This window comes from Lepisosteus oculatus, chromosome 7, assembly GCF_040954835.1.
Source record: "Lepisosteus oculatus isolate fLepOcu1 chromosome 7, fLepOcu1.hap2, whole genome shotgun sequence".
Classification (NCBI taxonomy): domain Eukaryota; kingdom Metazoa; phylum Chordata; class Actinopteri; order Semionotiformes; family Lepisosteidae; genus Lepisosteus; species Lepisosteus oculatus.
The window spans coordinates 53,676,618-53,701,269 of NC_090702.1; the positions used below are offsets into that span (position 1 = coordinate 53,676,618).

Genomic DNA, 24,652 nt, shown 5'->3' on the forward strand with positions numbered 1-24,652 from the left:
ACACACCGTGGGGGGAAGAGCCTTGGATCAGAAAAGGTGTCCAAGGAGTCAACATTCGGTTCCTGGTTTAAAATCATCATGCACTAAGATCTGCAAAACTTTCTTTGATTGTTTTAACCAAACCAAAATTTTCCATCAGTCTTTCAGGGAACTGTTACTCATCATGAGATGACAGTCCAATATCATCATTGCAAAGTACTTTACTAGGATCGCTTGAACAAAAAGAAAAACTGATTACAAGAGCATGATTTCTCCACTCAGAAACCCCTCTCATGCATGATCATATACAGAAGATGTTCCTTGAATTGAAGTTTGATTTAAAATACCCACCACCCCTACAGGGTTAGCCCAAAGACATGGCAAGAAGGACCCAGAAAAATCACACCTTGTGTGTCTGGAATTTGTGCTCCATCCTCTGCTTTTCATACTGCATCTGACCAACCTTGATTTTCAGGCTAGAGAGTTTGGCCATTAGAGACTAGTGACAGAGAATTAGAAAAGAAAGCAACTGAAAGAAGAGAAAAGGGGAACTGATAAGTCAAAGTTTAAAGAAAGTGTTGAAAGGAAATCTTGGAGGAGTACAAGTCTCTTTAAATTTTAATAACAATAACAAGCTTTTTTTGCTCTAGACCATGAAAAATGCCATCTTGCAGGAAACGCCTCAGAAGTGTTAAAGGAATTTGATTTAAAAACAGACCTATGCTTCTCAGTTGTACAGATCATTTAACAATGTGAGAAAGCAAACTATAATTAGTGGGTAACCTCAGGCTCTAAACACTCACCTTGGTTGATTTCAGCTTCTTTTCATACTGAAGCCTCTCATTTTCCATCTCTGTCACTCTAAACCTCAGGTCATTAATCTCCTGGATCAACCCCTGCAAAGGAACAACTTTGTTAAATCTCACGTAAGAACCACCCAAGAATTATCGGAGTGAGTTGCAATTAAAGGCCCTGCATTTGCCCTTTTCAGCTTTTAATCTCATCTACTTTGCGACTTTTCAAAATCTTTTTTCCTCCCCGCAGAAGCTCAATCTTTTACATGCAGAGCGGCAGTTGCTGAAACAACTGCACCAAGAGAACTGCACTGTGGAACAACTGAACTTAGAGGCCCTATAAACAAAATGCACTCCCAGAGACATGTCCACGTCAAACCACAATGCCCCACACCAGCTCAATGTGACCACGATCGCCTGCGTGTGTCCAAAACACCCGTGTGAAGCATGTTGCTATCCGCCATCATGGCCTTGGTCACACTTGCATGTGTACCGATTTTATTGCTCCACACTGCACACTTCTTTTCACGACACACATCTTTGAGCAGGCCAGATAACAGAGAAAAGTAACCTTTATAAGAAACAAACCAAGACAATCACCAACAAGCCTCTGCCAAATAAAAAAAAAAAGAGGAAGAATCCCACTTCAAGTCAGAGGAGAGAAAACATGCACAGTAGGTCTATCACTGGCAGCAGTGGAAAACTTGAAAACATCTGCATAACTAGGTGTAAATCACAATTAGAAGAGGTCTAAGGTCTACACAGGCTGCTGGAGGGATGCATGAGCCACACATTAGAGCAAGGCAGGCCAGTGAAATGCATCTTGAGCTGGAGATTTGGAACCAGACAAAATTACAGGAAAGAAAATGGTACAGAACACAAGGAAGTAAGAAAGCAAAGGTCAATGTTCTGCGCATGGTGTTCTAAAAAAAACTAACAAAACAATGATATACAGACAGTACTGCTGGAATGTCAACTTGTCTAGAACAATTGAAAGGTCAATTGAATCTTAAGGTAAATTGAAAAATTATTTCTATTTGCATCTGTATTCCAGAGAATGAAGTTCTAATGCATGCGAGTGAGTTACAAGTTCTTATGTCAAGGAAACTAATCCTGACCCAAATAGCAATTAATTGAGTAATCCTTTTTTGTAAATGACAAGTCTATCACCAACAGCAGAAATGCAGAGTATCTGCAGAAACTGAACTGATCTCGCAGAGATCATGCGCAGCCACATTGGGACCAGATGTTAAAGCAAAAGAAAAGCAACTGTTCACCTCTTGATCCCCATACTGTAACCTCTTTTCTTGGAAAAGTGCTAGTTCCACCTCCAGCGTCTCCATCTGGTCTCGGAGCTCGGAGATTAAGTTATGCAGTGACTACGTGGAGCGTGAGCAAGCAGAAGATTGAAAAACAAGATGAAGAGAAGGAAAGGGATGGCGGCTTGCTCCCATGACGGGGAACGTGAACACAGGAATTGAAAGGTAACGGTGAGGAAGACGCGTGTAACAATACATCCTTCTGGACATGGAGAGACACCTGCAGATTCCTGTCAGCTTTAAACTCACTACCTCTCCCTGCAACCAACACCCGTGCAACCCAACCACAGAAGACCACGCTAGACTTGGGTTGAAAACAAGAAATGAACATGAAGCCTAGTGGGTTATAAAATGTTAATTAGGAAAAAAAAACTTTCCACAAGCTCCAGATAACTTTAAGGCATTTCAAAAAGCACTAAAGTTAACAGCCGAAAGGAATTGTCCTCTCTGTGTGGTCTGACCACACATTAATGCCTTACAAAACCTTAATAATTCACCAATGTATAAAAGAATGCCATGTTACAATAGAACAAGTAAAGGTTTATTCCCTGCTGAAAAGAGAAGAAAGGAAACAACGTTTCGGCTGTGGAGCCTTCTTCGGGTCATGGGTCATGTTACAATAGAGTTCTATTTGTGTTTAAGCAACAGGTTGTGCATCTGGAGGGTCTGCTTCCCAGCAACAACTGGGGAATTCTGCACCACTTCCTTATGGGTAATGAATGTCTCCAGCCTGAGCTTCATGGGGCATTTTGAAAACCGAGTTTCAGAATGCGCTATGGAAGTCAAATACTTCCAAGTCACAATCTCATTACAAAAGCGCATTAATAATGTTGGTTACAAAATGATGCAATTTTCTAGCCATATCAACACACAGTCCCTCGCAAAAAAGTACAAAGACATCCTCCTATGGTGTCCCATTTTGTGAAATTACAAAAGTTGCTCTGGGACTGCTTTCTACATCTTCGCGATAGGATTCAAGTCAGGACTGGGCCATGAAAAGAATCACTTTCTTAGCCTCAAACTAGGCCAGTGTAGCTTTGGATCACCGTCCTGCAGAAATGTGAATTTTTAATCACAGTTTTAGGTCTAAAGTAAGTTTTTCTCTAAGATTTTACACAGCTTTGCTCAATGTTGCCATCAGTCTTGAGCTTCCCTGTCCCTGCTGAGTAGACACAGAACTGTAACAGTCCTGCCAGCTCCACGCTCCACTGTAGGGACGTGTTGACCGAGTGATGCAGTATGTTGGGTTTGCATCAGATGTAGTGATTGGTATTTGGACCAGGAAGATCAAATTTTGTGCCTTCTCACTACAAAACCTTCTACCTCATGTTTGTAGTGTGGTAAGTGATACATAACATATTGCACACATTCTAAGTGTCATGACTGCATATTTTAAAGCAATAAAATAAGGAAACCGCAGAGGCCTGAGCGCTTTTGCAAGGTACTGCACACAAGTCAAAGCCTGCTGAACATTAACCAGATCTTCACATATTGTATAATAAAAGGCAGCGGTCATGAAACACAAACAGAAGAACCTGGCTGGACACACACATTTTGTTTGATAAGTGCTAAGCATTTGCTTAGATCATCGAAAAGCTTAATGCATTGTCTAATAAAAGATACAACTAACATTAAACAAGTGTTTCTAATTCATCTATATTTAAATTAACTATGTTAACTTATTACAGTTAGAACCTTCAAGCAAAAAAATATATATATTTTCTATTAAAACTCTACATTTGCTGACTGGCTTCTCAGTACCAGGTTAGGGGAATAAAGTTTGTCCACAGGTTTTCAGTGCAGATGGGCTTCAAATTATCTAAATCAATTCATTATTGGCTTCAGTGGAACCACTGAAAAGCTCCTGCCAGCTCCTTAGATATTGCTGCTTTAAGAGACCTAGAAAACCTACACACACCAGCCCTCCAGTACCATAACTGGGAATACTCCATTAATACCATAAATAAAACTTTACAGTGTGCTTATTAATGGAAAATGGCACATCCTTATGGCTATGAAGTAATGGTCTTGCATTAATACAGTAAACCTTTCTAAAAAAACTGATTTTTTTTCATTTTTAGATTTTGAAGGACAAAGATTTTTAAAAGGGTGCTAGCCTGTCTTTTCCATGAACCCAGAATGCACACATTCAAAGCATAAAAACTGTCTTTGTCAACCTACACATCCACAGCTGACCATATTTATAGAATTCAATTTTGCTCCCTTCATTCACTTACAGCAACATTTTTCCTATACAGCGGAGAGTCTACATTTAGAAAAGAGAAGACGCACATGATGATCCTACCTCACTGTCCCTGAATCTCTCATCGAAATCCAGGCGGTCTTTTTCCAAAGCAGTCAGCTTCAGCTTAAGGTTGGAAACCTCAGCCATCAGATCCAGTTTCTGAGTCTCCAGGGCCGTCCTACTTAGAAGTTCCTGTGGAAAATGGCAGCATTATTACGCTGTTCGCTAAAAAATTCCACATGCTGCCTTAGCTGTTGATGTCATTAGAATTTAACAGCCTTTATAAAACCCCTTTTGTAAAGGTGGTGAATGGAGTTTTAATCCACCACTATCCCATAGTGAACTTTGGGGACATGAGACCAGGCTTTCAAATCAATGGCCTGCATCTTTTTACACATCTCCTGAACTATAAGCCTTTTTTAAGCCTCTCTTTAAAGAGCGGCATAGCTGTATAGACCAGTGAGGTGTCCAAAAGAAACACTTACCTGTTGCAGCATTTCCTCAGTAGCATTGAGCTTCTCTCGGTGTTCCTCCAGACACAAGTCAAGATCCCGGATCTTCTCCCCCTGCGCTTCCACCTGGTCAGTCAACACGCTTACCTGTGGAAACCACAAACCCAACCTCCCTTCTGAAAAGCTTGCACAGTGCAATCCAGCGCACTCCTTGATCTCCTTCACTACCGTCCCTCCTCGAGGTCCACTTACAGGAAAATGAACACAGCCACTAATCTGACAAAACATCTAGGATCTGACATTACTATTGGAAAGACTGGCGATTCTACAGCAGGTGTATGAAATTATGGAATCTAACAATACAGTATAATTGTAAAAGACAGTAGTTGTTATACACTTAAAATACTCAGATTTATTAATGTGGTTGCAAAGTTTTACAATTCAAAAAGTGGATTCAGGAGTTTTCTTACTTGCAACACGAGGGATTCCTTGTCACTCTCGAGACGAGAAAGCCTTTCCTGATAAACATCACCACTCACGGAGATGTGCCCATTGGTCTAAAAAATAAATGATTCGCATACTTATTAGCAAAGACCCTGAGAAAATAAATTACAATTCCTTGTGTCTGTAGGACATTTCTTTCTTCCTGATCCACTCATGAAAAAATTCAGATGAAATCTAGAATAACTGTTATGAGCTGAACAACTCATGCAGTAGAGTTTACCAGGTCTTAAGACATTTACATGAAATTTCAACAACATAAATGTCATGTAAGTGCACACTTTCCTCAGGTCAAAATGGAAGTCTAATACTCTGCTCAAGTAATTTGCGAATGATTGGGATTAGTTTTACTCAGACAAGAAAAGCATGTTGCTTAAATTGCAAAGGTGTGTGAGAAGGAATGCCTTCTAGGGTAAAAGAATCTGCCTTTCAGCAAACTGAGATGTGAGAAAAGATGTTCCATTTGTAATGCAATTCTAGGGTAAATGTTTTTTTAGACGGCTCTAAAAACACTAACTGTGTAGTAAATGCCTATGTAAACATTATTTGACACAAAGACATGACTTAGTGCTTGGCATCACCCTGGCAGCTATAACATTATCATTTGTTTGCCATTTCCCTTGGCAACACTAGCACTCCAGGAGCACACTATAACACAGTTCACATTTAACAAGACTTATTACTTATAGGCAAGCTGCTATCAAAGTACAGGGAACGACCAATAGTTTTTAATCATTTCAAATTCTGCATTTCCAAAGGCAAACCAATGTATCTAAGGGATTACCAAACACATTCAGCGGACAAATTCTACAAAGAGCAAAAAAAAAGGATTTTAAGTTCATCCACATTTTTCCCAATTTGAGCTAAGACGAGCCCTCTCAAACACAGCTGAGAGTACACAGAGAAAATTATTCTTTGCAGTCACATGAAAAAAATCAGTACACTTCACTCATTGTTTTTATAAAAATGTAGACAACTAATAAGTCTCTTATCTGTTAAACAGTGTGTCTTCTACACTACTGTAAGCACCTCTACATGTTTAAATGATTAAGGCCTTACCTTTCTCATCCACTTAAAATGCTTGTAAATATCCAAAGATCTCTCCATGTCACCATTTAGCTCTCAATTCACAAATTTATCCCAAGGAATCAGATTTCTGACCACCAAAATTAACTTGCTGATAATGTTCAAGAAGACGATGTAAGAGAAGAGTACATTTCCATCCTTCCTCGTCTTCAAGCACGAGAGGGTCCTACAAGCCTCTGCCACTATCGGCAGCACAGGAATGTGTGGTAATTCTTCCAAGTTTGTCTAGGGACAGAGAGGGAGTCTTCCTGCTCTACCCTGTTGACATCAGCAGGAGTGAACAAACCACAGACAAAAGTCTAACCCTATTCCACCAGCCACATGAAGCTGGTCACCAACCTCAAGCTACTGCTGAATTTTGAAAGACCTTTGCCTTTCAGCTAGTAAAACCAATCCACATCAAGAACTCTCCCCTTTTGCAAATTACGTTACCGAATGCTGCCAGCAACTGCAATTACTAGTTAAGATATTAAAGAATAAGTACGTATAAAGTGACTGGGTACAGTTCACACAGTCTACCTTTAGTAAGAGGAGAGACTGTTCTCTGTTTAAGAGGAATTAGGAAACCACGCAAACAGGGCTTTGATTTGGGAACTATGGAAACCTGGCAGACAGAAGCTGATGTGAAGATGCTTCATGCATCTTGATAATGTCAATGTTTGGTGCTTTTATGCTTCACAGTAGACAGCCTTTAAAATGCCCGACTACACTTTCTGAAATAATCCTCCAAATCTTTCATATTCACATTGATAAAAAGGGACTTGAGAGGTCACAAACACTTACATAAACCCCTCTTATCTTCAGTTTCTGATGGGCATTCAGTTGTGGAAAAACTGTTACAGACTCACGTGATGCTCTGTTGTACTTTCCAGCTGTGTGAACATACAAGGAATCTTAAGCAGCGTTCCTACTTATAAAACTTCAAATCAGAAACTGTTAAAAAGTCTCCTTCTGTCCATTCAATTCCTTCAACAAAAACAAATAGCTTATTTGCTCTTCACATTTGAAGATCTATAAAGTAAAGCTTTCTTTTGTTTTCCACTTTGTGGGAAAGTATGACCTCTACAGGTTCCAACAGACAGCCAAGCAATATGCCACCATCATTCTTATTCTCTTGCATTTATTCCTTGGATAAAGATGTGAATTGTTAAACTAAAATGCAATATTCCTTTATTACCTTAGTGCACATTAGCACAATCTGCAAAAAAGGAGCTGTTGACTCTCTTCCTCCAAAAAAAACAAGACATTTTGCATTTAAAACTTGCAGGTTTTAAACCTACAAAAACACAAGCAGTAATCTCATTCCATGCCAAGATTAGGGAACAATGTACAAAGCATTTTCAATTTTTCTTCTGAAAAACAAATATCAAATAGTCCTTTAAAACCTTGCACACAAATCATTTGAAGTTATCAAACCTTGATCTTCATAGAGGAGTAATTTTTGCTTTATGTGGAAACCAATGACCTCATCTTATCTTCTGACAGGAATCCAACGGTCCTCAGAGAATCGGGCATCCAGTTCTTATAACCTAACATGGACTTTTTTCCTTCATTGTAACAGTGATTAAGCCAGGAACTACTCACACTAGCAACAATTAATTTAAACAATCCTGAAGTTTAGTATTTTACTTTGGACTGTCAAGCCTGAAATTAATCAGGACTTTAGAAACATAATGTTAAAGACAATATTTCCAAAGCCAGATATATAAAACATCCACTTAAATTACCAGAATTTCTCTTCCCTCTTTAATCAGATCAAAGTTTTGTCCCAATAAGACAACTGCACACACATAATCTGCATTTCCTGTAACCAATACATTATACTGATATTAGCAGAATTCTAGCCTTGTGAATAACAATCCAGATCCCTGAAGCACAAAGGAATACAAAATGTCTGCATTTTAATTTACATTTCCATCAGAAAAAAAGTACTTTAAAACTTGCATGAGATGCATTTTATGTGTTCAGATCTCAAGTCTCATGGATACATTATAATTTTTGGTTTAAGTAGAAACCACTGACCTAATCTTATCTTCTGAAAAACATCCAAGCTGCCTCAGGCATCCAGTTCCTAACGTAATAAAAGACCTTTCTTTATTCTGACAGTCAAACTAGAAACTATTCACACTTGCAACACTGAACTTAATGAGAATCCATTACTGAAGTCTTTTACATTGGACTGCCAAGCCAGAAACAAAACAGCCTTTAGCACAAAGTCCACGTCAGAAATCGTGCAGATTGTGACTAAGAGATGCTTAAAGTCAGGCTATAAATACAGTATATCCAAATATCCCATGCAAAAAAGGGAAGAGAATCTAGAAGTTTTTGACACCTCTACATATAACAGCGAGAAATTTATAGTATGGATAAATATGTAGTGAATACTGTATTTAAAGCAAAGTGAAAATTAATATAAACCAACACAAAATTAAGTGGAAAGCTCGGTCACTGGAACACTTTTCCAGCATCCCAGCAAATCGGAACACAATGGATAAATGTGATTCTTCAGCAGTGCCCTCTAGTTTATATAATACTTTTTTGTGTTTCCTTTGAAATTCAGTGCAAGTTGAGACTTAAGTCATTACTATTCACCTTTTTCAAATAGAAGCTTTAGTCACTGGAATGACAGACCAGATGCGAACAGAAAAAGCCATTGAGGAAGGAAGTGTTTTGTTGCACAGAGGACCGACAGCTCTTCAGACAGCTTTTCACTTGGCGCTTCAGTACGAATTTCTTGCCATAATATCTGTGAACTGTCAGGTGATGAATAGTGCCGTTATTTGTCAACTCGCTACATGGAACATTTATTTTTCCTACAACTTGCAAAACAAGTAGGTGCCCAGGCTTTAGGATTTTTCGAATATCATCCTCAACACTGCAGCTTCCAGTATTGCAATCAGCTAGCAAAAACTGCAAGGAACTGTGGACCAACATTACCCCCTCCTGAGCTGTACATCACCCTCTAGGGCTCCCATCAAGCTCCCTTCTACAGACACCTTCTGAGAAAACCAAGAGTCATACCACTGACCGCCTATACAGTATCCGAACAGAGAGCTTTTTCGGCAAAATCTCAACGGTTAATAACCCCAAATGCAAACTCCTTTAGTTCAAGGCTTCCCTTAAAGAACATGCGCAATAAAAAAATGAAATTAGATTATTTCATTTTTTTTCAGCCTTAAGGCACAGATCTTAGAATATTTGTAAGGGTGTGACTGACAATGCCACCCCCCTCAAAAAGGAAGAACAGCTTCTGAAGTCGGCTATTTCCGTTTTTTTTGTGTTCAGAAAGACATTATGGAAAGATGAACAAATTCGCATCAGAACCGCAGGAGGATAAATATCAGTGTTTATGTCCAAAGTGGTGGATCATGACGTTTAAAAGGAAAGTAGCGCACAACCGGAATAAGAGAATTCTTGAATCTGGCACGGCCACATCCAGGACCTACCATGTGACCCTGGAGCCACTCCACAATGAGCTCGGCGGTGGAGTCTGGGATCTGGCAGCGCAGCCCTTCCTTCTCTTCCGTCTCCATGAGCTCCAGCAGGCCCCGCAGGTCCTCGATCAGCTGCAGCGCCCGCAGGCTGCCCATGAAGGGAGAGGTGGGGGACTGGCAGTCGAAGATGCCATTGGAGTACTCGAGAGCCTTGGAGCCTGGAGGAACAGCAACACCGCAGAGCTCAGCTGGAAGAAGGGCCTGAGGGTCCACTTGGAGCAGTAGGGATTTGTCATTTCAAATTCATAGGTTTTTTATAGCACATATTCTTCATTTATTAAGATACAAAACTGAGGAAGACTTTCTGCAGGTCCCACATGATCAACAGGGAACCGGTCAAATAGTAAATGACCTGAGCAACAGCAGAACAGTACAGACAGGGTGCTGTAGGTAAAACTGTCTGTGATACACAACTAGCTTCCTTAAGAAACGTCAGCTTTCTAATTTTCTAAGGAAAACAAATGGCTTGTCATGAATACTAATTATGACCACTGAAATTCAATGGTACACAATTTCATGAAAGGCACATGGGTGAGCATTAAAAGAAACCTATGTAGGTTTTTAGAAAAAAGTACTTTATTTTAGATGTTGATAAAATGTTTTGGCATCATTTTAATTCATTGTTCATCCCTGACCGCTGCATACGCACTAAATCAGGGCAGTCTTGAGAGCTAATGGGGCAAAAACAGAGAGTCAAACATTTGGAAAGGAGCTGGTCAACCAACCTGCTTCCCTAAACAATTCAGCACGAAGAAGTTGATTATTTCAGTCAGAAATAACCTCTATTAAATATCCCAAACATTAAACCTTAAACATAATATTCTTATGGGCATCTTCATTCGCATCTTGCTGAAACAGCTCCCAACCCATCGCAGTGACGCAGCGAGGTCTGTAACAAGGGCTCGGACTCCAGTTTCCAGACGTCTGCTTTCCCCACCTGCTATGATTCCATCCATCTGCTCCAAGGCTGCAGCCAACATGTCACTGGCATCAGACATCATCTTGGAAACTCCCGAGCAGCCACTTCAACCCCTGGAAGATGGGGGGAAAAAAATCCACTATCAGAATATTTGCAGCAGAAAAGCCAGAGAAACTGGTATACATTTTTCTCCATGAAACCATGGGCAGTGTTGGGAACAACAGCCCCAGTATGAGATCCCAGTCAGCTTACAGTTGTCAGCCAACCCCAATCCACAATCTCCAGGAGCTGGGAAGAAACTAGAGTGCATGACCAAAAACTGCAGGAGCCAAGACCAAGACACACAGACTCCTCACAGACACCCCAGAAACCAGAACAGTGCTGATGTCTTTGTCACCCTGCCTGCCAAATCTGTAACCAACACTGGTTATTTACTGTAACTTTCATTTGTTTAGGCTGAAGGTCACACTCTTTAAATTCTGCCAGAAAAGCTTATTCTGAAGGAATATAAGTCAGATGGCCATTCCTTACACTTCCTCTCTCTCTCCATTCACCCATTCTGCACTGAGCCAGCAATATTAGAAACCTTCCAGGGAAGCCTTAATATTAATTCTTGACGTCAGAAATCTAACCGTGTATATCCAGTTCTTAAAATTACACCTTATGGTACCAAGACAATTTAAGCTCATTATGAAATACACACCGTTTTTTTTCTGTTAAAATCAGGCATTGGCAATTATGATGTTTTGCAAAGAGCTGAAAGTGTATCAAAATGGCTATTTATTTTTACTTCACAAGCATTTGTATTATAAATAGTTTAAAAGCAGCCTTTCTGAATGACGCTGCAGCATAGCTTGAAGCCATTTCCTGTCATTTTCATTCAATTAAGTGAGATGGTATCTAGCCTTTTCATTGTTTTCCCATAGGGATAAACTATGCTACTGCAGTTATGCTTCCTGTAGATTCCAAAATTTGTACTTCTAACACATGGACAGACAACCACAGCACATTCCTGAAAACTGTCAACTCCATCTGTGCTGCCAAGCTCTGGGAACTACTACCACAAAACACCTCAGCCACTCAGTGTGCTTTATTGAGCCTCAGGACCAAATAAAAGCACTGCAAACAGAAGTCGTCATAACAACTTAACTAGAATTAATAAAGGTCAAGTCAAAATCTTTGGAGAAATAGATAAAAATACACCACTTTTTGGAGAAACAAGGATTGATTTGACATCTATTTCTATGATAAGAGAGGTTTCAAACTAGGAGGGCAAATTGACCCATCCAGCTTGTTCGGTCAGTGTCTAACCCACCTGTTTCTTGAAAGAAGTCAGGGTGTCACCTTCGTTAACATTGCTGGGTAGATTGTTCCACACTCCCACAACCCTTCGGGTAAAGTGCCCTTTGTTCTTGTTCTTGAATGCATTTGCTATCTACTTTAACAGTAATATTAAAATGTCCCATTTTCATTCCTTTATCATTTGAGCCAATAAAATCATTTACAATAAGGTTTTCTAAACTAATCTTTTCATATGGCTTTTTGTAAATGTGCCAGACTCTGACCTAAAAGATTCCTAATCATTGCATCAACAAGACCAATAAAGTCTCATTTTTAAAATGGTAGGTTTAACATACTACTTACATACACATTGCAAAGTGTGGTTTTGGTGAGAAATCGAGATCAAGGCTAACGAAAATGTGTTTTTCTATAACTGACATAACTGAATTTGTTAAGCACTTTTGCTATTGATGTTTCAAAAGGCAGGGTCTCAACAATATTTTGAACTTGCATCTTTTGTAATGATATCCACAGTCACGTTTAAGACTAAAACTGTGATACCACACAATCTCCACTACCACACAATAGATATTACTATCTGGATTAACTACATTACATATTCAGATGGATATTCAATAAAACCTATGGCTGGAACATGAACAATCAGAAAGCAGAGAACTCTGTTAGTGACTTATAATTTCTCTCGCAGACAAGAAAAATGTTTTAAAAACCGTCATAAACAACTCCGACAGCCTTGCAGAAAATAAGATCAGTAATCATACAATAGCCCCAAACAAATTCTCAACAATTTTGCGTAACCCTGATTTCAAAATTAATAAACTTTGTTTGATTCCATCCATTTTCTAACCACTTTATCAAATTTGGGGTCGCAGTGGAGCCCGAGCCGATCCCCACCAGCAACAGGCACAAGCAGGACACACCCTGGACGGGACACCATCAGGCCAGACACAGACAGGGAAACTAGCAGAGAGCATCTCTTTGAAAACAATGCCTTGTTCTCGTTCCCTGAACAAATCCAGAAATATATTAGAGGACAAGGTTTCTTGCAATGTCTCCAAATCAAAAATTCATTCCAAACCACAGTCAGACTGCTACACATTACTCCTCAACTTCCCTGTTATTGCGAGAAAATCTAAAATTCAAAGAAACCTCTTTCCCAGCTCTACAAAACTGTACCAAGAAACTGATCCCACTTCCTCTCCTCCGATACCAGTTCTTGTCATTATTACCGACAGTTTCTGGAAACAAATCAGTAAAACCTTTACAGGGACCAACAATACAGGTCTTTCGATACAAGACAACTGACAGAGTACACAACGCAATACAGAGTGAATACAATGGGATTAATCGACATGTACAGTATATCCAAGTACACTGCACCCACACTCTCCATTACCTTCACACTACTTGACAAGAATTATGGAAAGAAATCTACAAACAATCCGGGCCTGTGAGCCACAGTATTCCACTCTCTCCTTCCCTATGTTTAATAGGACACCCACCTCTCAAACTTCAAGAACACATTCTGTTCACCCTGACTAACACCCAGAAAACGCCACTATGTACTGTAACTCAGTCCAATAACAGATTACATAATGGACAAATTTAAAGCTTCTTGCAAAAAACAAAATAAACAGTGAAACCTGGACAATTTTTACTGCATTACAATTATCTGAGTTAAAACCATACCTACATACATCTTCAAAAGTACTATAATTAAGCATTTTTTGTATATTTATATTTGAATGGATATTTAAAATATCAATAACAATAGCCTGATATCCCTCCGTGTAGAAGAAATAAGTCCTTACACTTCTATAGCACTTTTCTGGACACTCCACTCAAAGCACTTCACAGGTAATGGGGATCCCCTCCACCACTACCAGTGTGCAGCCCCACCTGGATGATGCGCCAGTCTGCTCCCCACACACCAGCTCTCAGTGGGGAGGAGAGCAGAGGGATGAAGCCAGTTCAGAGATGGGGATTACTGCTTACAACTGGCAGTCCACTTCCTGCAGCAGCCTCAGCTTTCCCAGGAGTCTCCCATCCAGGTACTGACTAGGCTCACAGCTGCTCAGCTTCAGTGGGCTGCCAGTTGTGAGCTGCAGGGTGATAAATCTGCTGGCAAATAAAGATGAATAAAATATACAGCCGGTGTGTAACTCCTGCTGTTTGTGCTCTGCCATTTGGAGAATGCGTGACACTGATTAGTAACAGAAATTAAATGTGAGGGTAAATGTGGGGCTTTACAATGCATATACCGTACAGTTTGAAACTGTGGTTTCCAGATATGTAAGCTTTCTATTTTAAAAAAAGTGGGTGAAAACTTACAATCGAGTTTTCTGCAAAGAGGGAAACGTTTTTGTTATTCCAGTCCGACTACAATAATAGATTTACCATCGGGCCTTTAAAAAAACTCAAAAAAAAAGAATACGTCAGGCGTTTACTCCGTAGGAACAATGCAGAGCAGGAAAGAATGCATGACATGTTAGTGCAGCGTGTCATCCCCTACACAGCAACAACTGAAAATCCTACTGAGGCTCTTGGTCTCTGGACTCTAAAATTAACAAGCTGCCAGAGGCCTCTAGGCTTCGTGCAAAGTGGCAGGAACAAGCAATGTTGAAGATTTAAAGTAATAGAACAGATTGATTTTTTCCCCCCAACTGTTAATCATGCCTGTTAAATGGCACAACTGCAGTGCGTGGTTATATTCATCTTTGCTGCAACACTAATGAAAAAAAAACTAATGATAGGAAATCACACCTCGGTGTCAAACAATTATAGCAAAGCAATCTAGAATGTGGACTCTGTAATTAAACTAGGGTGCTTGTAAGTGCTGCAATATGAACTTGCAACAGGTTGCATTTGGAGTTTAAAAAACACCTGTCTAGATCTCTGTTAGAATTATGTACATATTCAGTAGGAGCCATGTAGAGAGAACAGAGTATACAGAGTGCACTTGAATATCTCATTTAAAGTTGAGGAGTTTTTAAATAAAAGCAAGTCCAATCGGCAAAAGAAAAAAAAACAATGTCATGTTACTTCCCTGGACACATCCACTAGACCGATGGATGTTTAGGAACTCCAAACCACCACAGTAATTTGAGATAAATTTAAATTGTGTGGCTACAGTTATATCACCATACAGCAAAGCAGAGACTAGTGCGTCACTACAGCTCTGAAGCCAAAGACTGTCCAGCAGTAGTTGGACTTCCTTAGAAAATGATTTTCTGCTTGACAGGCCATACTTGCATTCAAAACTAACCACTTTACATACTGAATGGTCTTTCTCTTGGTCCTCATAGCATCTCTATGTGCCAATTTAACTCTGGGTCAATGAGAAACTCAAGTTGGCCCGCATGGAAATACCACAGGGTGTGCCGAGGCATCAGGTTAGATAGATACTTTATTGATCCCGTGAGGGAAATTGCAGTGCTACAGCAGCTTAACACAGAACACAGGTAGGCACAAACCTAGAGGTCTGGAGACATTTGGCCCTTCTAGTCCATTTTGTAGTTGGGAGGCTTGTTCGATTCTTCCACAACACTATGTAAAGTGCTTCTTGCTCTCAGATTGAAATGCTTTTTCCATGTAGTTGACAATTGGTGTGTATTTCACTATTATGGAAAAGTGTTTTTCACTATTTGAGAATACAGCTTGAAGATCCTCCGTCTTCAATTTCAGACTAAAAAGCTCAAGTGAATTAAGGGGTATTTTAGGATCAGGACCGTATTCACATGAATGCCGTCTGTATGGAATTTTTCTCTGTGAGGTTTGTGTAGTTTTCCGTCCTTTTATCGTCTCGTGTTCTTTACTCAGAAACGCCTTACAAACAAAAAAAAAATTGCAGTGTATTTTCCTGTTGTGGAAAAGCCATGTGGGAAATAATCTGTCCCAGCAATAAGGCAGCCAGTCTTTTAGAAATGTTACAGGAACACGTCAGTCAAATTTATCAAGGGAATTTAAAATATTTCACTATAAAATTGAATGAATGTTTTAACACAGTCATATCAGTTTGTTTGGTAACAGCAGCACTTTACCGTAAAATAACTTAGGAAAAATAGCAAAATCATTGGGATTTTGAAGCAGATGAACCTAAATGCCCTCTCCATTCAGAGAGCTACACAGACGGCTAAGAGCACTGAGCAGTGTGGCACAACCTCTGCACTGTGAATTCACATTTCTCCCTCCCCCAGGCATGAGGGCAGTCGACTCGGGAAACTGTTCATCCTCTTTGCAATCTCCCTCATCAATAATAGAAAAATTCTTTTATCATCTTCTGAAACACTGTCGCCCTGGGAACTTTATTGTATCATGGCTTTGTCCATTGCAAAACAAATTTCCCCAACGGCATAATAAAATTAAATGAAAAGGTGTTTTTAACATGGATGTTACTCCAGTCTATAATAAACCATAAAGCAAATAAGCAGAGATGTCGTGTTTTGAGCGGGAAGTCAAAGTTGGCCCTCAAAACAATCTCGAGAAACTTGCCAGTGATACCAGTGAGGCGCCGGCTTCCTGAGATGATTCTCAGGACACACTGATCCAAGAGGCTGTAGCGACTTAGAATATCAACTTGGATTTACTCAAATATTCGAAATTGACCGCGAAAGCAATCCCCAGAAACGAACTGCATTGATCAGCCTGGGACAGCTGGGAAAATGTGTCGCCACACTCAAGCGTCTTCACGGTCAGCTTTTGAAGAGTAAAAAAAAATTCCAACACGTTGCTCCTGAAGCCATCCTGAGCAAGTTTACACATCATTAAAAGCAGAACGTAAACCATGGACAAAAACTAAATTAAGAAGTATCTGGCATCAAGAGTTAGTTTCATTTTGAAGATGAGCCTTCTAAATTCTAAATTCTATTCTTAATTAAGAGAGTTTAAAATTAATTGGAGAGCGATAAAAATAATTTTGGAAGCATCTATAAGACCTCACTGCTATAGTAGCGGATGCTTAATCAAATAACTGCCCATGCTTTACAGCTGACCAATATGTTGCTAGTAACTGTGATAAGCGACCTGTTTTCAGAAAACAATACATTTCAGGGAAGTGTTTGGACCAGTCCCTGATTGCTACTCTAGTTCGACTATTCTCTTTGCCAGACAAGCAGCCCACTGCTCTGATAAGAGTTGAAGGACTGTACCTCAGAAATGTTTTGGAAAATATTCAAGTATAGTGAGTCATCCGTGCCATGAGGCAGTCAGGCCTGTGGAAATGGGGTTTGATTTGATAACTGGGGCATTCTGGGGAGGGGGGGGGCTATGCACTATCATGTTTTGATAGGTTATAACACCAGTCATACTACAACACTGCATTTTAGTCTTGTTTGCAGAAAGCAGCTCAGGTCAAACACATTCCACTGGGGCAGAACTGATTATTTAGCCAGCTGCGTTACATCCTGGGAAAGCTGAACAGCATACGAAGACTGGAGGCAGCACAGACTTCCAAAACAGAAACTGCTTTTCCTGACAGAAGCCCAGTTTTGCAAGTGATACTTCTCTGACTGAAATTTTATGTATTGTATGTATACATTAAGAATCCCCAAGGTTGATGCCTTAGTTGAAATACAGTAGGAACAAAAACTTTCTGTAATGTGTCCCACTTAAAAAAATTAAATGCAATACTCTTAAAATAATGGCATGACAAGACCAAAGTCATAATTGCCAATTACGTCCAGAAAATAAATTCAATTTTATTCACTTTAGTTCATGTGAGTATCTACCACTGACATGCATTATACTACAAGACACCTCCTATAGTATGCTGTAAGGCTCTGTTACTAATCAGGGGGAGTTTTACATTTCTCCTGGCAGAACTGCTCTTGATCCTGAGGTTTTCCTGATGTTTGCGGCCTTCTTGAGTTCAAACTACAAACGTGCTTCAGTTCTTACATGCAAGTCCTTCTAGGAAGAGGCCATCACAAGCTGAGAGACAAGTAGTTTGGGAGAGAACAGCTGAATTTCTCCAGAACGTGCAGGCATCTTCAGGATGTGGACTGTACCTGCATGAATGGCGATTCAGGTAGATTCATCTTACCGTAACAGAGGTCAAGGACTATTGGTGTGCACTCTTCAGAGGGCCCTCTGAACATAACCACAACGCTGCTAATACTAGGAGTCTGTGTCCTCTTTTTATACCTCAGTGAAGGATTGATTTTTGGTACATCTTTTATATACAGTAACACCAAGATGACTTCAAACTTATTGCAATTGTAACACTTATGCCTGTACTCAAAACATCTGCAAAATGATGACAGTGTTTAAAAAAAACATACAGTATTAAAGTTTGTTAATACATCCTTGTGATTCTGACATGATGCATAGACTGCAGACAGCTACAAATTCTATTTCACTGCATCTGAAATAAAGGCCAGGTGATCGCTTCACCTCTGTAGCCCGGCCTTTCCCTGATCTCCTGAAGAGGGGGTCCCTCCCCCACCTGCCTTCACCAGGGAAAAAGAAAACCTTCAGGGGGCTCTATACAGTTCCAGAGGACTCCACCGTACTTCCAAGGAGCAGAATGCTGGTGCGGATTTGTTGGATTTTACTTGAAGGAATACTTAAATGTGGGAATAAATGTGACCCTCATGTTTCATCTATGATGAAAGTGACTTGCTGTGTCTACTGCATGTGATACTATAATAGTTACAGTATTACTGTTACAGAGTCATTGTTATCCTATCCAAAATACACTGTTACAACATAGCACTCTTTATTTCATTTGTAGTTATGAATATTTCTGAAGGGCACTGTATAAAAACTTTTAAAATGTACCAGTCTAGTTACAAAACTCTTTCATGCAAGCAGGATCAAATGAGGAGAAACATTTAAACAACACATTAAAAATTCATTGTGCAGTGGTTTTGGTTACAACGCATACATTCAAAATGGACAGACATTTCACATGCCTGGTGAGAACATACTGTATAACTATAATTCATGTCAATACAAGTTTAATTAAAACATTTTTTCTTTCTCTGAATATTAAGAGTCATGAGCACACTTTAGATAATAATGATTAGTCATTTTTTACATCAAGAGAGAAGTTCCCGTCTTCACATGCAGCAATATCCTGTGAGCGTAGCTTGAGAAATAAGAATGTACATCAAGGAAAAGGGCAGGAAATACAAAACCAATAGATTAAGTGGCTTTATGGTTGTTGTTCCTGTCAAAGAACGGATGGTCTCAGATGTACAGGTCTGACTTATTTCTGAAAAGCTCAGTACTGTACGTGATGCACTTCTGAAGCAGATCGATTATCTGATTTTAAGAAAAGGTATTTGGCTGCTTTAAATCTAGAACCACCTGATGTTTGCTGACCATGGTAAGACAGTCCAAAAGAATGGGTACAGGGGTTTTTGAGCAGATAAATTAAAAAAAACGTAAATTTCAGCTGTTTCTCTCAACATTGTTCCTTCCAGGAAGAGAGAATTCCTAGTGGTCAACATTTAAGACATCACAGGATCAATATTTTTCTTTAATGTGTATTCTGCTGGATCCTCTACTCTGGAGGTAACCCCTTGAATTATCCCTTTAACTGTTAAACAAAACGCCAAGAGACGCAAAAAATAATTCAGAAAGTCTTAAAACCAGAAAGCTGGTAAGCATGTTTTTATGTCTTTTTTTCCCAAAATGTCACTTAGTGAATTCACTGTACACTCCAGTTTTTCCAGCTCTAAAAGCACTCAAAAAGTATTTAAGGCTTTGGAGTTGTTTATGGACTCTGATGCTGCTGTTTTGCACTTAATTCTTGGTGCCACTTACACAAAAGCAGAAATTGAAACGTTTTCCATTCTGAGAAGCAAAGCAAGTGCTGGTCTCGCATGCACAAAAGGCCCACTGTGAGTCCTTCAACAAGTGATGTAAGAGGTGAATGAGAGTTTATATCAGCCTGAGCTGCACCTGGAATCTTATCCCTGGTCTGCCAGGCTCTCACACAAAGACCTTCTCTCACAGAGCAGCACAACACCGCTCCCTGGTTCCTCTGTAAACTCTCACACACTGGGGTGGAGCAGGCAGTTGTCGCTGGTGCTCCCACTTTTCTTAACTGGGCCAATTGTTCGATCGGCTGTCGGTGTTGTTTCCGGGAAGGAAAAAACACAAAAATACAGATATACATTTCAAAATGGATATATGTTTTTGGTATTGCGCATCGCACAGCACTACAACAGGTTAATTAAATTGATACAGAAAGTTCAATGGCGATTTTAACATCTTAAAAATCTCTAAACACACCACGAGAAAATGGGTCCACTATGCCTCCTGACCAAATCAATGTGTGCCGACTTGTCCCACTATAAAATTTACACCATGGACTAGCCGACACTGCCAATGTGTAGTCATCGCCTGTCAACAACCACTGCGAAACTTGTAATATACCTCAGCACTACAGTACAGTGAGGCTTAATGAGCAACACCAAATTACTAGATGTATTGAACTTGTCATTTTGACCATTTATACTACCAATTCCTCTTGTATTGGAAAGTTCAATTAACCAGTCATTTAAACTTCTCAAACACTGAAAAGTAAAAGCAGAAGTCAGCTCCATGCTAAAAAAGAGAGTGTTTCTGCTGAGAGTCTACTACTATGTTTCATTCTTCTTTCCAATTTTCAGCATCGAGTTATAACCTCCTTGTTCCTTTGCAGTTTGCACAGCTGCGCACTCCAATCTACTGAAGACAAAACACAGCGAGCACTGCAAGTGAAACATCATCTCCACATCTTATCAAGAACGCAGAACAAATCCCAAGAAAAAAGTTACAACACAATCTTCGAGAAAAAGAAAACAAAAAAGAGGAGGCACAAGTTAAAAACAGAAAAGTTCCTTAACTGAACGAAATTGCGGACGTACAAGAGAGCACCCACAACAGGAATAGCACAGGTCAAGAAATGCAATGCTGGGTTTTACAGTAATGCTTGTCCCTCAGCTGTGCGATCATGTGAAAACAAATGTCTCTTTCTTGGAGGAGGTGTTCCACCAAGCAGTTACTTCCTCCACGAGGATAGGAATATGCAGGGATGAAGAAATGCAGATTTCTCAGCAAGTACTAGTATAACCCATTCCTTACTTTTCAAATACTTAATCACAGGCAAAAAACCATAGAATGTCAAAAATGTCAGAAACATCAGGGGGCCTCCCTAGTCTCTTCCGTTATACTTGGAAGTGCACTAAAAAGCAGGAACAGGGGACACCTTCTTGACCAAAGAGCTGTGGGAGTCAGGAAGAAGCTACCCAGCAGTGTGGATGAAGCCGGAACTCTGGTTTCTTTCAAGAAGTGGTCGGAGGCGATGCTTGGATCAATTAAGGTTGCAACCCCTGCTCATTCATGTTCTCACGTTAGGCGTCTCCAAAGATGGCGCCGATGAGGAAGACTGCCGTCCCGCGAGCTCCCGTTCATTTCTGTCTATTTCTCTACTTTGTTGTTTTCTGTACTGCTAACTGTACCATACTGCTTGTTTGGTGATCAGCTATGACCGACAAACGCTAGTATACATACTGTAGGATCGACTATTGGCGCAACCAGGCTTGCACCAAAAATAAGGATGGACTACCTGGACTATGGAGTCTCACCTGTACCTGTTCCTGGAGGAAAGCAGCGACAGTGCAGGAAGAGAGGTAAGCGGACAGGTGTCTTGGTTAGACGGAGACAACGCAGCAATCGCCCTTCACTTCCGAGCATACTTCTCGCTAATGTTCAATCACTTGACAATAGTGAGAGCAAGGCCTGCTTCTCAGAGGGACACTAAAAACTGCAATGCGCTAGCGTTTACCGAAACCTGGCTTGACTCATCTATTCCATGCTCTCCACAACCTGAGCACCTGACAATGAACTGTTGCCCATCCTAACGGGGGAATTTACATTGGTGATCCTCACAGCGTGTATATTGCTGATATGCATGTATATTGGTGATATATCCAGCAGCCATGTCACCCTGCAACTCACAACTGGCAACCCACTGAAGCTCAGCAGGTGTGAGCCTGGTCAGTACCTGGATGGGAGACCTCCTGGGAAAAACTAAGGTTGCTGCTGGAAGAGGTGTTATTGGGGCCAGCAGGGGGCGCTCACCCTGCGGCTCATGTGGGTACTAATGCCCCAGTGTAGTGACGGGGACCCTATACTGTAAACAGGCACCGTCCTTCAGATGCGACGTAAAACAGAGGTCCTGACTCTCTGTGGTCATTAAAAAATCCCAGGGCGTCTCTCGAAAAGAGTAGGGGTGTAACCCCGGCGTCCTGGCCAAATTTCCCATTGGCCCTTACCAAACATGGCCTCCTAATAATCCCCCTCTATGAATTGGCTACATTACTCTGCTCTCCTCCCCACTGATAGCTGATGTGTGGTGAGCGTTCTGGCGCACTATGGCTGCCATCGCATCATCCAGGTGGGGCTGCACATTGGTGGTGGTGGAGGGGATCCCCATTACCTGTAAAGCGCTTTGAGTGAAGTGTCCAGAAAAGCGCCATATAAGTGTAAGCAATTATTATTATTACAGTGCCTTGCGAAAGTATTCGGCCCCCTTGAACTTTTCAACCTTTTGCCACATTTCAGGCTTCAAACATAAAGATATACATTTTTTATTTTATGTGAAGAATCACCAACAAGTGGGACACAATTGTGAAGTGGAACGAAATCTATTGGATTTTTGAAACTTTAACTAATAAAAAAATGAAAAGTGGGGCGTGCAAAATTATTCGGCCCCCTTGCGTTAATACTTTGTAGAGCCACCTTTTGCTGCGATTACAGCTGCAAGTCGCTTGGGGTATGTCTCTATCAGTTTTGCACATCGAGAGACTGAAATTCTTGCCCATTCTTCCTTGCAAAACAGCTCGAGCTCAGTGAGGTTGGATGGAGAGCGTTTGTGAACAGCAGTTTTCAGCTCTTTCCACAGATTCTCGATTGGATTCAGGTCTGGACTTTGACTTGGCCATTCAAACACCTGGATACGTTTATTTGTGAACCATTCCTTTGTAGATTTTGCTGTATGTTTGGGATCATTGTCTTGTTGGAAGATAAATCTCCGTCCCAGTTTCAGGTCTTTTGCAGACTCCAACAGGTTTTCATCCAGAATGGTCCTGTATTTGGCTGCATCCATCTTCCCCTCAATTTTAACCATCTTCCCTGTCCCTGCTGAAGAAAAGCAGGCCCAAACCATGATGCTGCCACCACCATGTTTGACAGTGGGGATGGTGTGTTGAGGGTGATGAGCTGTGTTGCTTTTACGCCAAACATATCGTTTTGCATTGTGGCCAAAAAGTTCGATTTTGGTTTCATCTGACCAGAGCACCTTCTTCCACATGTTTGGGGTGTCTCCCAGGTGGCTTGTGGCAAACTTTAGACGAGACTTTTTATGGATATCTTTGAGAAATGGCTTTCTTCTTGCCACTCTTCCATAAAGGCCAGATTTGTGCAGTGTAAGACTGATTGTTGTCCTATGGACAGACTCTCCCACCTCAGCTGTAGTTCTCTGCAGTTCATCCAGAGTGATCATGGGCCTCTTGGCTGCATCTCTGATCAGTCTTCTCCTTGTCTGAGCTGAAAGTTTAGAGGGATGGCCAGGTCTTGGTAGATTTGCAGTGGTCTGATACTCCTTCCATTTCAAGATGATCGCTTGCACAGTGCTCCTTGGGACGTTTGAAGCTTGGGAAATCTTTTTGTATCCAAATCCGGCTTTAAACTTCTCCACAACAGTATTACGGACCTGCCTGGTGTGTTCCTTGGTCTTCATGATGCTCTCTGCGCTTTCAACAGAACCTTGAGACTATCACAGAGCAGGTGCATTTATACAGAGACTTGATTACACACAGGTGGATTCTATTTATCACCATCAGTCATTTAGGACAACATTGGATCATTCAGAGATCCTCGCTGAACTTCTGGAGTGAGTTTGCTGCACTGAAAGTAAAGGGGCCGAATAATTTTGCACGCCCCACTTTTCATTTTTTTATTAGTTAAAAAAGTTTCAAAAATCCAATAGATTTCGTTCCACTTCACAATTGTGTCCCACTTGTTGGTGATTCTTCACATAAAATAAATTTATATCTTTATGTTTGAAGCCTGAAATGTGGCAAAAGGTTGAAAAGTTCAAGGGGGCCGAATACTTTCGCAAGGCACTATATATTCTGCCGCAGGCAAAAACCACGAGAGCTCTGGAGGAGCTACACGAACAGCTAAGCAGACATGAGAACTCACCCCAAGGGCGCATTCATCACGGCGGGGGACCTCAATAGTGTGAACCTGAAGAAAATCAAGCCAAACCTGCATCAGCATATCAATTGCCTGACGCGCGGGAACACACACGTTGGACAGTGCTTTCACTCCCTTCCAGAATGGCTACCAAGCCCTCCCCCGACCTCCTTTCGGCAAATCCAATCACACCTCCATCCTGCTACTCCCCGTCTATAGGCAGAAACTCCAGCAGGAGAAGCCTGCGACAAGGATCGGAAGCCTGCGCCCGTCGGAGGAATCAGACTCCATGATCGTGGAATACAGGAAGCATCGAGAAACAGTCCACGCACCCATTCACATAGTGGGTCCGCAGTGGAGAGAGTCAACAGT

The 24,652-nt window shown here is 40.8% G+C and overlaps 1 protein-coding gene across 16 annotated transcripts in view; it reads right to left on the minus strand.

Annotated features, from left to right (window-relative positions):
* The window catches only part of ppfibp1b (PPFIA binding protein 1b), a 58,076-nt gene that overhangs the window by 17,809 nt on the left and 15,615 nt on the right, over positions 1-24,652 (minus strand). For 5 of the 16 annotated variants that reach the window (XM_069192763.1, XM_069192762.1, XM_069192764.1 and 2 more), the window contains exons 2-9: positions 10,808-10,902; positions 9,823-10,028; positions 5,260-5,346; positions 4,823-4,936; positions 4,398-4,529; positions 2,051-2,152; positions 783-875; positions 386-478 (exon numbers count right to left, since the gene is read on the minus strand). In XM_069192763.1, coding sequence (XP_069048864.1) covers positions 386-478; positions 783-875; positions 2,051-2,152; positions 4,398-4,529; positions 4,823-4,936; positions 5,260-5,346; positions 9,823-10,028; positions 10,808-10,871 — 891 coding nt within the window. In that variant the 5' untranslated portion in view covers positions 10,872-10,902. Of the gene's footprint in view, positions 1-385; positions 479-782; positions 876-2,050; positions 2,153-4,397; positions 4,530-4,822; positions 4,937-5,259; positions 5,347-6,349; positions 6,871-9,822; positions 10,029-10,807; positions 10,903-24,652 lie in introns of those variants that run through there. The other 11 variants (XM_069192767.1, XM_069192772.1, XM_069192766.1 and 8 more) reach the window with 5 other exon arrangements.